This window comes from Cyprinus carpio, chromosome B12 (genome assembly GCF_018340385.1).
Source record: "Cyprinus carpio isolate SPL01 chromosome B12, ASM1834038v1, whole genome shotgun sequence".
Taxonomy (NCBI): Eukaryota; Metazoa; Chordata; class Actinopteri; order Cypriniformes; family Cyprinidae; genus Cyprinus; species Cyprinus carpio.
Window position 1 is genome coordinate 7,933,097 of NC_056608.1, and position 14,861 is coordinate 7,947,957.

Here is a 14,861-nt window from a genome sequence, read left to right on the forward strand (position 1 = left end):
TCAGAGTAAAAATTACTTAGTTACATTTTAACAGTGGGAGGGAGGCAGAAATGGGACAGGCCAAGGGTGTCAAGCTCAGTTCCTGGAGGGCCACAGTCCTGCTCAGTTTAGATATAACCCTAATTAAACACACCTGATCCAGCTAATCTAATCATTTAGGCTTATTTGAAAACTACATGATATGTTTGCTGGAGCAGGGTTAGAACTAAACTCTGCAGGGCTATGGCCCTCCAGGAACTGAGTTTGACACCCCTGGGATGGGCCTATTAATCTCAAACTATTTGTTTTTTATTAAAACAATCAGTTATTTTGAATAATAAGACAATCGGGCTGTTACCAGGCAAATCAGTATCAACAAACTCATCTTTTCAATGCAGAGCATTGCAGAAGCTTCATCGGAAGCGGCATTTAGATGTATTTACACACTGTTTAATGCAGGACAAGAATGCATTTAACCTGCAGTTACAAATGCATGATTAATGTTTTGATATACAAGACATAAAATGTTGAATACTCATTTGAAATTATAAGAAATTAATTATAAAAAAAAAAAAATCAAAAGATACTTTAAATGTGAAATTAAAATGGCCAGTATGTGTCAGCAAGTCACTGTTAATGAGTCATTGCGATTGAACCGAATCATTTAAACGGTTGATTCATTCAGGAACGAAACACTGTCATGTTGCTCAGAGACGCAAAACTGTGCTTTGGTGGCTGTGTTTGGAATTATTTTTTTTGTTGTAGAAATAGAGCAAAAACAGGCAATGGTGTCTAAAACGCAAGTCTCTTAATTAACTTGTTTACTGACCTGTTGTAAATATAGCCTATATATATATATATATATATATATATATATGTGTGTGTGTGTGTGTGTGTGTGTGTGCGCGCGTGTGTGTAATCATGATGATTTTTGGAGGAAAGAACGGCATTGTTTGTGTGATTTTGATTTACTATATGAAATGATATAAAAATTTTCTGCCCCTATATCTTAAATTTTGTGATCATTCTAAATGCATTTCAACAGACTGAATCACACAGTGAAAGAACGCACTATAAATGCGCGCGCACATCATTAAGACAACAATTATGATATTATCGCAGACGATAATGCACCAATGCAACGATGCAATTATTTAGCTTACCTCTACATGTTTGCGAAGGGTTGATGTCTTGTCGAGATTTTATAAGCTGCTAGTTTGGTCTCCCTGGGTAAGCACAGCTTACACTGAATAATAGAGCATAAATATGGCCAGGGGTTCACTTAATTTCCTTCGAGTTCAACTTCAGGTTTTGTTTTCAGCGGTGTCTGCTGCCCATTGTTTACTGCAGTAGTTTTCAGGGAGCGATTTTTTATTTATTTTTTTTACTCAGTAATTAATGTGTTTTAAAATGTAGCGAAGTACAATACTTCAAACAAAATGTACTTAAGTAAAAGTAAAATTACAGATTTAAAAAAATACTTTAAAAAGTAGAAGTACACAAAAAAGCTACTCAATTACAGTAACGCGAGTAAATGTAATTCGTTACTTTCCACCTCTGGTCACATTTTATTATTAACACATACATGTTTTCCCAAATAAAAAGGACAGCACTTTTAGAGTTCATCCCACTATTTGATGTGAGCATAAGGACTGAACTTAAGGCAAATGTAAAAGATTAAATGCTATTATTTAGTTGCAGATCCATTGCGTGCAATCAGAGCAGTGAGTCTGCGACCCATAGACATCACCAGACTCTTGGTCTTATCCTTTGAAATGCGTTTCCCCGCCTTTAATTCAGTCAGTTCCAACTGCTGCTTGTTTTGGGGAGTTTCTGCCTTTAGTCTCCTCTTTGGCTGATGAAATTCATGTTCAATCAGGTTTAAATCTGGAGATGGACTTGGGCAATCTAAGACCTTATATTTCTTTGCCCTGATAAACTTCTTGACTGATCTGGCAGGGTATTTTGGGTCATTGTCCCAATATGCAAATGTGGAAAGAGTTCAAAAATTTTCTACTCAAGTAAAAGTACCATAACATTAATGAAATTTTACTTAAGTACAAGTAAAAGTACCAGTCTAAAAATCTACTCAAGTAAAAGTAAAAAGTAGCTCTTTTAAAATTTACTAAGAGTAAATATTACTTAGTTACATTTTAACAGTGGGAGGGAGGCAAAAATGAGATAGGCCAAGGGTGACAAACTCAGTTCCTGGAAGGCCACAGTCCTGCACAGTTTAGATATAATCCTAATTGAACACATCCGATCCAGCTAATCTAATCATTTAGGCTTATTTGAAAACTACATGGTATGTGTATTGGAGCAGGGTTGGAACTAAACTATCAGGAGAACTGAGTTTGACACCCCTAGGATAGGCCTATAAATCTCAAACCAGTTGTTTTTAATTAAAATAATCAGTTATTTAGAATAATAAGACATTTGGGCTGTTAGCAGGCAAATTAAATCAGTATCAACCAAATTATTTTTTTTCAGTGCAGAGGAAACACAAAAGCTTCATCGGAAGTGGCATTTAGATGTATTTACACACTGTTTAATGCAGGACATGAATGCATTTAACCTGCAGTTACAAGTGCAGAAATAATGTTTTGATATATAAGACATAAAATGTTTAATAGTTGTATTTACTTTTTTTTTTATATATATATATATATATATATATATATATATATATATATACATATACAGTACAGGTCAAAAGTTTGGAAACATTAATATTTTTTAATGTTTTTGAAATAAGTCTCTTCTGCTCATCAAGCCTGCATTTATTTGATCAAAAATACAGAAAAAACAGTAATATTGTGAAATATTATTACAACTTAAAATAATAGTTTTCTATTTGAATATACTTTAAAAAAATAATTTATTCCTGTGATGTTTATTGAACTGTTGTAAAAAAAATCTATATGTAATCATGCTGAGTTTTGGAGAAAAAAACTCTTTGTGTGATATTGATTTACTGTATGATATGATATAAATATATAAATTTTTTGCCCCTATATCTTAAATTTTGTGATCATTCTAAATGCATTTTAACAGACTGAATCACTCTAAATGTGCACGTGCACAAGTCTAATCTATTAGACTTCATGGCACTTTGTAGGAGTGTTTTGTTTGGTTTTTGGCAAAATACTGATAATTTAGGGTGACCATATTTTAGTTTTCCAAAAATAGGACAGTGGGTAGAGACGGGGCGGGGGATTGGGGTGTGGTTTGTTGGTTGTTAAAGTAGTGACCAAAGTAGCGCCCTAAGTAGCGCAGTGACCATTTCCCAAATATCAAAACTCAAAATATGTCATTTCCATATCTAAAATACATATTTTACAGTCACTGTTATGCATATTTATAAAAAATGCAGCTAAAAAGCTTCAGTGGCCCTTCTTCACAAAACTTAACATCCAGCACAGTTTTATCATAGAATACAAAATGTTTCATCACAAGCATTTCACTCAAATGTAATTTATGACACATTTCAAACCCACGGAGGAAATCAACCCACGGCGACAGTTTAAAAGCAGCCCAATTCCATGAAAAAAAAATTGCAGAAATGACAACCCTGCATCCAACATGAGTTGCAGGAGTCAGATTTGAATGGTCTCGAGTTGAGAGGAGAGATAACTGACAGATCATGCTGGAGGATTTGCTGCTCAACAGATTCTGAGCTCATTGACAAATATCTGATCTTTTACACAGAGCGCGCTTGAACACGAAATCCAAAGTGAAAGTTAACAGCGAGCACCCATTCAAAAGAGATTTAATTACTCTGCATATTGATAGCGGATCCCTGATGTGCGAAAACTCTATGCAATGTTAGAATGTTTGCCGGAGCACTGGACACAAAAATCACGGGAGAGGCGAATGGTCAGAAACTGGAGTGGGATTAAGAAAACAGTTCCTCGCAGAGCTCTTTTATACAAAACCAACACAATGAATGGCAACTGTAGAAAGCAAAATATGAATCCCAGATATTTTAGCCAATTTAGAAATCCTGGCCGAATGCTTTTTTAAGGTCCAAAAAGAAGACATGTCCGGGAAAAAGAGGACGTATGGTCACCCTAGATAATGTCAAATTGCACATCGTTAAAACAACAATTACGATATTATCACAGACGATATCACACACCCTGCACCACTGTCTTTTTGGTTAATTTGTACAAAACCTTTCACTAAACTGTCAAAGCTTCATTTTAACCACCAATACAACGATGCAAGTATTTATCTTACGTATACATGCTTGCGAAGGGTTGATGTTGAGATTTTTTTAAGCTGCTAGTTTGGTCTCCCTTGGCAAACACAGTTACTCAATTACAAAAAAGCTTCTCAATTACAGTAACGCAAGTAAATGTAATGCATTACTTTCCACCTCTGGCAATATTAAAATACTCCAAATTCATTCTGCTGCTGCCATCATACATTAAGTCATCATTAAAATTGAGAGGGCTTGTTCCAGAGACAGCCATGCATGCCCATGCCATGACACCACCTCCACCATGCTTTACAGATGAGGCTGTATGCTTAGGATCATTTGCAGTTCCCTTTTTTCTCCACATTTTTGCAAAAAACAAAAGAAATTGATGACCAATCATAAAAGCTGTAAAAATAAACCCAAAAATATGTGTCTGTAAAATCACCAACAACCTCCAGAAAGCTGGGGTGATGCTTTGACAATATACTGTCCACAGGAGACTTTGACACAGAGTTACAGAGGTGACACAGCATGGGAATCATCACTTAGATAAAGGTTAATCTTTGTCTCATCTGTCCATAAAACTCAGTTCCAAAACTCTACTGACTCACCTTTGTGTGATTTTTTGCAAACTAATCTTGCCCTTTTATTTTTGGTGCTGGTCAGAGGTTTGCATCTTGCTGTGTCACCTCTGTAACTCTGTGTCAAAGTCTCCTGCGGACAGTATATTGTCAAAGCATCACCCCAGTTTTCTGGAGGTTGTTGGTGATTTTACAGACACATATTTTTGGGTTTATTTTTTTACAGCTTTTATGATTGGTCATCAATTTCTTTTGTTTTTCTCAGCTGATCAGGTCGTTGTTGGTCGCTGATGTCGCCGGTGGTTTCCAAACTCTTGATTTCTCCGTGCCCTTTGTTTTTGCTATAGCTCTAATTGACTTCCTCTTTTCTTTTAGCATCCAAATTGCTTGCTTTTCTCTCAAAGTCAGCCCCCTCGTCTTCATCCTGATTTGTGTGTGTCGTTATCAAATGCAAGAAGCAATGGATATAACGGATACGAAACATTTTCTGCTTTTAATATCTGAACAATTAATGCAACAGGACACAGCTGATCACTTAGAATCCTGTAAGGCAACTTTCCCATCATTTATGCAGATAGGGGGATGAAACTCCAGAAGTGCTTATCTTCTTAGCTGGTAAAATATCCATGTATTGAATCACCCAATAATAAAATGTGACATTCTGTAGTTTTTTCTCATATTCATCTTTTAATCATATTTACAGATTTCTTGACTCCACAGCAAACAGAGCAATTTTGTCCTTACTGTCCCAATACTTATGGAGGGCATTGTGTATATATAATATGTATATGTATGTCTGTATGTGTATTTTAACTTTTAACAAATTGCAAAAAAAGTTGTTGTTTTTTTTCTTTATTTTATATGGATTACTGGCCAACACAAGCAATTCATGAATTAAATTAAATACATTTGTTTAAAAATTAATATAACATTTCTCTTGATTTATTCTTACTGTTGACTCATCTCAGCTAATTATCTTAGTCTATGGCCCGAGATGCTTAGATGGACTTCAGCATACCCAGGGTCCTAAACAGGACAAGTGTTTTGAAGTATAGATGGATTTTTTTCTTATTCCATCTTAGTAGAGAAAATTGTGTTTAATGCAGGCTAATTATGTCTGTACACCTACAGGATCAGGTCAAATCTGCAATTTGGAGAACCATCTGAACTGTTCTCCGGTTGTCTAAGAGGAATCTAATCCAGGGTCAGGGACTTACTGTGATTTTGGTGGCGTTGTTGAGTGCACTGACCCACTCCACTAAATCCTGCTTATCATTCGCCTGCAAGTAAAACTTCCTCATTCCAGCGTTGATGACTGTGGAAAACACAAAGATTTATATTTAAACAATTTGGAGATGATGATGATGATATGTTCACATTTTTGTGGCATTATTTATAACTTTGGCAACATAGATTACAGGTCAGACAATCTCTTCCTGTCTAAGTGTGTGCTTCTAGGCCTGAAGAAGGGTGCTTTCACACTACCACTTCTGGTGCGCATCCAGGTTTCTTTGATGTGAAAGTTTGGTTGGATGATATGAACATGGTTTTACAAACTCTCCCAATAGGGTTATTATAGTAAAATAAAAGTAAAACTAAAACCATAAAAACATTTAAATAAAATAAACATTAACTGAAATAAAATAAAATAAAACCTATTTTATTTAAGCTGTTATCCAAGACCAAATTTTTAACTTGATGTACAAAAATAATGAAGTTAAATTGAAATAAAATTACATGGATATTAAAAACAAACAAACACAAAATTATTAAAACTATAAAATCTATATAAAAAATAAAAAATCTATAATAGTATCTCAGTTATAATAAAAACACATATCAGCAAACCATACCAGAGTCAACTTAAAAAAAGGTGGTCATGTGAACTCCAATATGGTTCGTTGCTGATAAATGCAAATGTGCATTTAAACCTCTATTAATGAGGTATGATTCAGTCAAATGTGTGTGTGTGTGCGTGTGTGTGTGTGTGTGTGTATGCGTGTGTGTGCACAGTCACTTTCCTGAAAAGAGGGACTGACATAAGCAGAAAGATTGTACTTCTCATTTCTAAATATGTCACTGTTAATGAACTGAAGCTAAACATGAAACGTTATCTTCACAAGTCACAAAAACAACATCTAAACTGAAATCTTTTTCTGTGCAAGTCTAAAAGTGAAAACTCTCACGTCCCTTTCATGTGGCTGGCTATAGAAGCAGCTACTAGTTACTAGTTACTGTGTTCATGTGCTCAACTTAACAAAAAAAACTTACTGTCTGTTTCCAACAAACCTTATTAAATCAGCCTTGATATCAAGATTCAATGAACTTATGAACTTTCCATCGTAAGTTAAAGAACATGCTTTTGGTGAAAAGCTAACATTAAAGGGATAGTTCACCCAAAAATGAAAATTTTGTCATCATTTACTCACCCTCAAGTCTTTCCAAACCTGTATGAGTTGCTTTCGTATGTTGAACATAAAAGAAGATATTTGCCACTGACTTCCACAGTAGGAAAAAAATACTATGGAAGTCAATGGCAACCACCAACTGTTTGATTACCAGCAATCTTCATAATATCTTCTTTTATGTACGACATAAGAAAGCAACACATACAGGTTTGGAACGACATGAGGGTGAGTAAATGATGACAGAATTTTCATTTTTGGGTGAACTATCCCTTTAAAGAATCAAATAGCAAACAGTGTTCAATGGGCCTGAATCACTCCAGGAGGGTCAGACCACTACTTTATTAAACAATTTAGAGTAGCAGACTCAATGTGTGACTAATTTTAGTATCTGTATTATATTGCTCACGTACACTCCTGACAGTGGCCTCTCGTCTAACTCCACTGGGTAAAGTCCCAGAACCCCCAGTGTGTGACTGTCTCTGGCTCTGATCTCAGAAACAATAGAAAAGGTCATGGGTCATGGTCTACCCTGTGCTACCTTCTGTGTACTGCGTCCTCTGAGTGATACGGAGAAAGTAAATCAATTGCTTACCAAAGCAGAACTCCGCCTTGGGCCGCAATTTGGTGGCATCGCTAACCTTTAATGACAAAATACGACCAGATCAATAATACTGCATACATACAGTATGCATATTTAAAGGTGCACTAAAACATTTTCCACTATATATATTAGGGTTATAATGGTACACAAACATGACGGTTCAGCACATTCCTCAGTTTTGACGTCACAGTTCGGTATGGTTTCAGTACAGCAAGGGGGGGGGGAGGACTAAACATAAATTGCTTTTTTATTATTTATTTACTTATTTTTTATTTAACAATGGTTTTAAATTGAACAACACTAGGAAGCCCTTTTACATTACTATAAGGTTATGATTAGCAATAGAGTGCAAACTTAAATCCAATTACTATTTATTTTAAACTATACTAATCACCACTCAAAAAAAAGAAATTGTATTCAAACATACTTTTTTAAATTAACTTCTAAATTACACTATTTCTATTTGTTGTTGAAATATAATAATTAACAGAGTCATAGCTTGTTTCATAAAACATTTATTTAAACACATACATTAAAATATTAAGACATTACTAACAGGTAAAGTAAATATAATGAATTATTACGGTTAAGACGACAAATTATTTTCTTGGAAAAACAACGAAATTGACTCAAGATACTTATCCACATGATAAAAAGATGTCTTGAATGTCCCAAAAATCTGAATAACTCAATTTTGACCAAAATTGAAGTTACGGTCTTTTGCCTTAGCACGGCAGTATAGGCATAGTCTAATATTTCACAAAATGCACTTCTCTAGACTTCATTTCGCTAGCAAATAACGAGCTGTAGACACTGATAACTTGCCTAGGTAAATGAAATGCTACATGACATGTTGTTTACAAGCTGTTTTAATGACGTCTTTCTGCGGTTGAAACATTAGTTGAGCGATTATGATAGGGGTTGTTCATTCATGTTTATTTCATTTTAAAACTAGTTATAAAAAGGAAGCTGTGATCACGCTCTCTGCACTACCGTTAGAACTGAGGCATTGAGGTCATTGCAGGGTCTCATCCAAAATTTCCGCACGTTATATGATAAATATGACCTCACCTTATGTCAATCACGTTTACACACTGGCTCCAAAACTTTCGTCCGTCATAAAAAAAATTCTGCGGTTAGATTTTCTGCGTTTTCGCATCTGTAACAATCATTTTGATAAGAAAGGATGACAAATATGAAAAAAAAAAAACTTGAACAAAAATTTCGGACTCAGTGTGCAAAGACCTTAAGTAAAGGTTATGGTGATATATCTAGCCACATCAAAGATTTTCAAAAATAGCATTTATTGTCTGAGTTTCCTGAAAAAATGGAACAATTTGTTTACTGAAGAAAAGTCATGGCACACTTTAAAACAAACCACACACAATTTAAAATGTATCATTCAAGTCTGGGAATATAAAGCTGGTAATAACTGGTAATTACAAACCTTGGATATATATGTTAGTTTGAGGGAGCCGACATAGGATGTTCCTTCTGGAAGATTCTGTAGAAGGAGAAAGTTCAAGTCACTAGAGCTGAAATTCAGAATAAAATGAAACACACTGATTTGATGTGAGAAGTGTTTGTGTGTGTGTTTTGAGCAGTGTCTGAAAACAAACGTGGACAGAATACATTTACGGTGAGTGTACGGTATTCTCCAAAGTTGTAGAATTACACAGGGGTCTATAAAAGTTTTAGCACACATCTACAGATGCAGTGAGGTAAATTATTCAAAGTCAGACGTGGCATCAATAAAAGATGCTGGCTGGGGCTACTGACTGAGTCTTAGATAAAGTGATTGGTACAGAACCTGCGGCAGCCAAGAAAACAGAGAGAATCCATTAAAAGAAACAAAGAAAGAACATGAAGAATCAAAAAAGACAGGTCCTGACATAGGCTCTTCATCAGTGATCTCAGTTCTAGTCAGGTTTCGCATGAGATTTCCTCTTTTACTCCAAGCTAAATGAGTTTAAGACACTGAAAGTATCAGTATAAGTTACAATGAGAAATACCAAGAAAAAAATGCATTACTATATTAACATTTATTTTTACTAGATTTTACTATGTGCTAATTAAGTATTTTTTCATTAAACTCTTCGTAATTACCATCTGTGTAGATTCCTTGCATGTACACTCAACACAATTATAAACACTGTTAGTTTGCTAGTCTGGAGTCTCAGACAAAGAGACCCTTATAAAGCTGCACAGTAAAGCAAAGTGTGACCCACACAGATGCACATACATTTACACACATACAAACACCATAAATCTGAATGGTTAAAGAGGTCTGGGGGCAAAGACACATCAATGCCCTCTAATACTTTATGAGATTAAAATGTCCAACAGAGGCCAGGGCACTCATATCCTTTACCCACAAGCACACAGGAGGTGAAATTTCTCTACAGACACCATTAGCAAAGTTTCAGAGTAAAAAAGGCCAATGTCTATGCAGAAAGTTCACAAACTAATGCTTTTTAAAGCTATAATAAAAACAAGGTGTGTAGGGGAGGAAATGTAAGTATCAAACAATGTTTTGCATATCAAGATTCTAACTATGATAGCAGAAAAGGTCAACTGTGGCTTACAGTTTTCCGTTTCTGACAGCACTAAAGGGTGTAGTTCTCTACAGTTACTGCCCCAAAACCTATCACTGCATCATCTTACTGCAGAACTATGGTGTGCAGTATATCTATCCATGTTTTTTTCAGTAACTAGGGATAAAAATCATAAGAACTTGACTGATTCTATAGCCAGATTCCTCTTAATGCCTCTAGCTCCTTTATGGTCCAATTAATTAATTTTTTAGTACTTTTGAGTAAGAAATATTTGAAAATACATTATTCTTATTGCATTTTCTGCCTTTTAGTAGTCTACTGCCAAAAAAGATAATTTCAGTTTTCATGTTTTTGTTTTTTTCATGTATTTCGAGATCAGACAAGATAAAAGAAATAACTTGTCGTTCAGTAAGTAACCTGACTAATTCAGTAACAACTACGGACTAATTTCATAATACTATTCAGTGTTTTGATTCATTAACAAGTAAAGAATCATTCATTTGGGAACTGGACTACATTAGTTACTGTAAGTTTCATGCAGTAGCTTCAGTCATGGTGTTGTGACACCAATTATGTTTCTGTCCACATAGGCAGAAGAATGCACTGACTGTTACGGCAATCATACTATTCCAATATATTTTAAAAAGCATAAAGAGAATTTTGGTTTGATTTCAAAACTTATCCATAACCTATTTAGTATGTGAAACTTAAAAGGGTCAATGACTAGCCCCTGGGGAACGCCATGCTGACATGTATTGACTTCCACAGAAGTGGTAAAACAAAGGGAGGCCTTCAGATGTAAAATTAAGAGCCGCTGCATTTAGCTAAGCACTGACAGGGTGAAAGAGATGAAGATGGGTAGATACCTGAGGGTTATCCATGTACCACACCAGGCTGCCCTCCAGGGTGTCCAGAATGAAGTAGCGTCGTAAAAACTTGCCGCTGCTCTCCATTTCCTCTATGTCTAGAAAGCCACAGATCCGATTCTGACGATCTACGTACGGCATTTCTGAAACTAAGCATTACCCTGCAACACAAAGAAAACAATGCTGACTATAAGGGAGATGAGCAGAGAAAGAGGTGGAAGATGGTAATTAAAAGAAATTTGGTATGTTCGTGTGTAATCGTCTGGCAAAATGCTGGTAATTTCCTATGATGTCACTCTTGGTCATGCTCCATGGAAGTGACACCTATTTCATTTCAGACCTCTGTGCTGATGAAAACCCCGTCAGACGAAGCTGCATGAATACAAATGACTTGATTGTGACATTTCCACAGCTGAGAAGCAATGCACAACTTAAACTGTGTAATTTCCCATTTACCTGCAGCCTCTCTAAATGTCATAACAGCACTATAGTAACTGTGATTCATGCAGAAGTTATGCCCATTAGGGCAGAAATTAACCAAAGCTTGGGGGACAAAATCCACCAAAAGTGATGAAAATGCCAGATATTTAAAATGTGGGAGCAGTCAACTAGTGTCCAGCGTCAATCATCTAAGGATAAGGATTTTTAAATTAACTCAACTGTGTAACAGAGGTGCTGAGATTTTTGAGTTGCAAGATTCTTCATTTTTACCTACAGAAATACTTATTTTTAGGAATATTTCACCCAAAAAATATAAATTCTGCCATCAATTATGCATCCTTGTGTCAGCCCAAATCCATAAGAATTTAATTCATCTTCAAAACAGAAGTTAAGGTATTTTTAATGAAACCTTTAAGATTTCTGTCTATCCATTGAAAGTGCATTCCATCAAAACATTAGCACTTCAAAAAATATATTTAAATATATACATATATATATTAAATTGTGTTTCTAGTTTGCCATGTAACAAGCATTGTACTGTGATACAGGAGTACAATCTGAGAAGGCACTTCAAGTCCAAGCACTCAAACTTCAACACACAATTTCCTCCAGGCTCTGATACTCCCTGACATAAAGTGCAAAACCTAACAAGCTATCATGGTCAGATCATGTTTCGAGCAAGAGAAAGCTCTTTCAGCCTCACTCTGTGTAGCTAGGGTCCTCAAGAAAAAAATTTAAGAAGAAGTTAACTGTTTAATGGATTGTGGAATGTTACATGTTAAATGTTTAGAGTATATTGCAATAAAGACAGAAAAAAACAATCTATTTTAAAAAATACTGATGTTTGACACAATGACAAGCAGTAAAATACTGGCATTCTTAGACAAATAAAAGAAGGTGGAGACGATGCCTGTGAATGAATCCACCGATAAGAAAGCTGTCTTGAAGTCTTCATTTTGGATAGCACATCAATCAACATTAATAACTTAATTTCATGAAAGCACCATTTTTCAAAGTCTCCTATGAGATGTGTCAGCCAACCACAGCGATTTACTCCTAGATCACAATTATAAATGGCAAGAGGAATGGAAAACATTCTTGTGGACTCAGACAGAAGAATGTTTCTTTTCTCTGTGGCCATCACTGGAGAGCTGTCACATTTCTGTCTCAAATGCGAGATGAAAATTTCAAAAGTGTGATTTCTGAGTGACAGCTTCCATCCCTTGAACAGCCTTAATCTGGTATTGCAGTGATGAGATAAAATGGTTTGTGATATTGTTGCAACACTCGATGGATTTAAACTTAAGATGTGCTCATTTTTTAAACTTTTGGAACCACTGTAAAAATGCAACACTTTCCAACACTGCAAGACTTCATAAACAACTTGACACAACAAATTAGAAGAGATATGATGAAACTTTGCTGCAAGGTTTGACGACTTCAACACACCTCCAGAGTTAATTCAATTTGCTGTTGCTGTAGAGAGAGTTTGCACGCACAAGCTTCTCACATATGAATATAATAACAAAGACACAGTCCTCCCCTACAAGTGTTTATATTTTTTCCTTTTTTGATGTTGTTGATATTTAGGACTTTTAATCATTTTGTGGATATGTGCTCTATAAGTAACAGCCAAAAACAATGTAGCAAAATCAGATATTAAGGATGTTTCCATTGATTTCTGTCATGTAACTTAAGTAGCAACAGATCTTTTTTTTCATGTTGTGATATACATCCGAGTGAAAGGGATTATTGAAAAAGAACAAAAAATGTGGGACAGGGACTTTTTTCAATCAGTAAGTTGTTGATATGAATGGAGGCAGAGATAAATGTGAGATTGCAGTCAAATATAAGAAAGAGACAAGGTCTAAGCAGACTGGAGAAGTCCTGCAATATAACACCAATGAGAAGTATGTCATTTTTACAGGAAGAGTTTACATTTTGATTACAGAAGTAAAAAAACCCTTATCAATAAGATGCATTTAGAAAACTGATTAAGTGAATTTTCATTTAATGCTAACTGTAAGGGTATTTTGTCTTTCATATTGATAATATTAATTATATTCCAGTCTAAATAACTCTGAAAATGTTTGCTGCAGCATGAAATTACATTTTAATAATCTGGGCCTCAAAAGACAGTAGTTTGCCCTTATTTACTGTATTACGATAACTTCTGCATCATGTACACTTTCTTATGTATTTGCTGTAGATTTAATTTCATAACACAATAATTCATCTAATCTAGGCAATCTAAAGTATTTGACCTAAATAAAGAGCACATTTTTAAATAGTTAGAAAAAAACAACATAATTTAAACTCCTGATGAAGAGAAACTAAAATCTATTTGCAGGGTGCAAATATTTCCACTCATTAAAAAAAAAAAAAATAAGGCTGTTCTGAATGTCGGTTTTTCAGAAATGTGGCAGATGAAGCAAGTTCAATCTTGACCCAAGCTCACAGGAAAAATGTGCCTATACTTACATTCTTGCAAAACTCCAAAAACATATTCATAGTATACATACAATTCCAACTTAAGTAAACACTAGTAGCAGTAAAACACCAACAATTTAAGTTGCTTTTCAGAGTTTTTTACAGGGGCAGATAATCAATTAATGAATCACTAATGAAGACTATGTTATAACCTCAAAACATCTAATTTTGTAAACAAATACATTTTGGCTTCATATATACAGCCCAATATAGAGTATACAGCTTTTCTAAGTAAGCTTTTCTCAAGTAAGCTTGTTTGGTAGCTCACCTGGTACAGTGCTGTAGGGGTTTGCTATTTTCAAATGCAAATAAGCATTAAACTTTTAGTGCCACTCTTCTGTCATTTCACTTTGAAACTTCCGTGAAACCTGCAAGAAGCAACGTAATATCAATTTGTCAAAAATGTTGCCATAGGCAAAATGACTGTAAACTTGTTGGATTGCTGCATAGTGTAGGAGTAGAGTCAGGAATCATGCGCTGTGTCCTTGTACTACTAACTCTGTGTTTGACCAGTTGGAAGCCACTCTGGTATGACAAATATGCGAGGAAGGTGGATACTTGAAAGCTAGTGTGTTTAAAAGAGGAAGAGTGATTGCAAGGTGGGCTAAATAATCACAGGTACAAAAACAAACAAAAGCACGCTCATTACTGGCAGAATGCTCAAACTGTGTACTTGACAAAAAAGACAATAAGAAAACAAAACCAAAGTCGGCACAGCAAAGCTCCAAAAATGAAAAAA

At 35.1% G+C, this 14,861-nt stretch overlaps 1 protein-coding gene across 6 annotated transcripts in view; it reads right to left on the reverse strand.

The window, feature by feature from the left end:
* LOC109082620 (pleckstrin homology domain-containing family A member 1-like) overlaps nt 1-14,861 on the reverse strand; it is a 51,264-nt gene that overhangs the window by 25,073 nt on the left and 11,330 nt on the right. For all 6 annotated transcript variants that reach the window (XM_042735182.1, XM_042735184.1, XM_042735183.1 and 3 more), the window contains exons 2-5: nt 11,192-11,352; nt 9,218-9,274; nt 7,762-7,807; nt 5,979-6,076 (exon numbers count right to left, since the gene is read on the reverse strand). In XM_042735182.1, coding sequence (XP_042591116.1) covers nt 5,979-6,076; nt 7,762-7,807; nt 9,218-9,274; nt 11,192-11,332 — 342 coding nt within the window. In that variant the 5' untranslated portion in view covers nt 11,333-11,352. The remainder of the gene's footprint in view (nt 1-5,978; nt 6,077-7,761; nt 7,808-9,217; nt 9,275-11,191; nt 11,353-14,861) is intronic.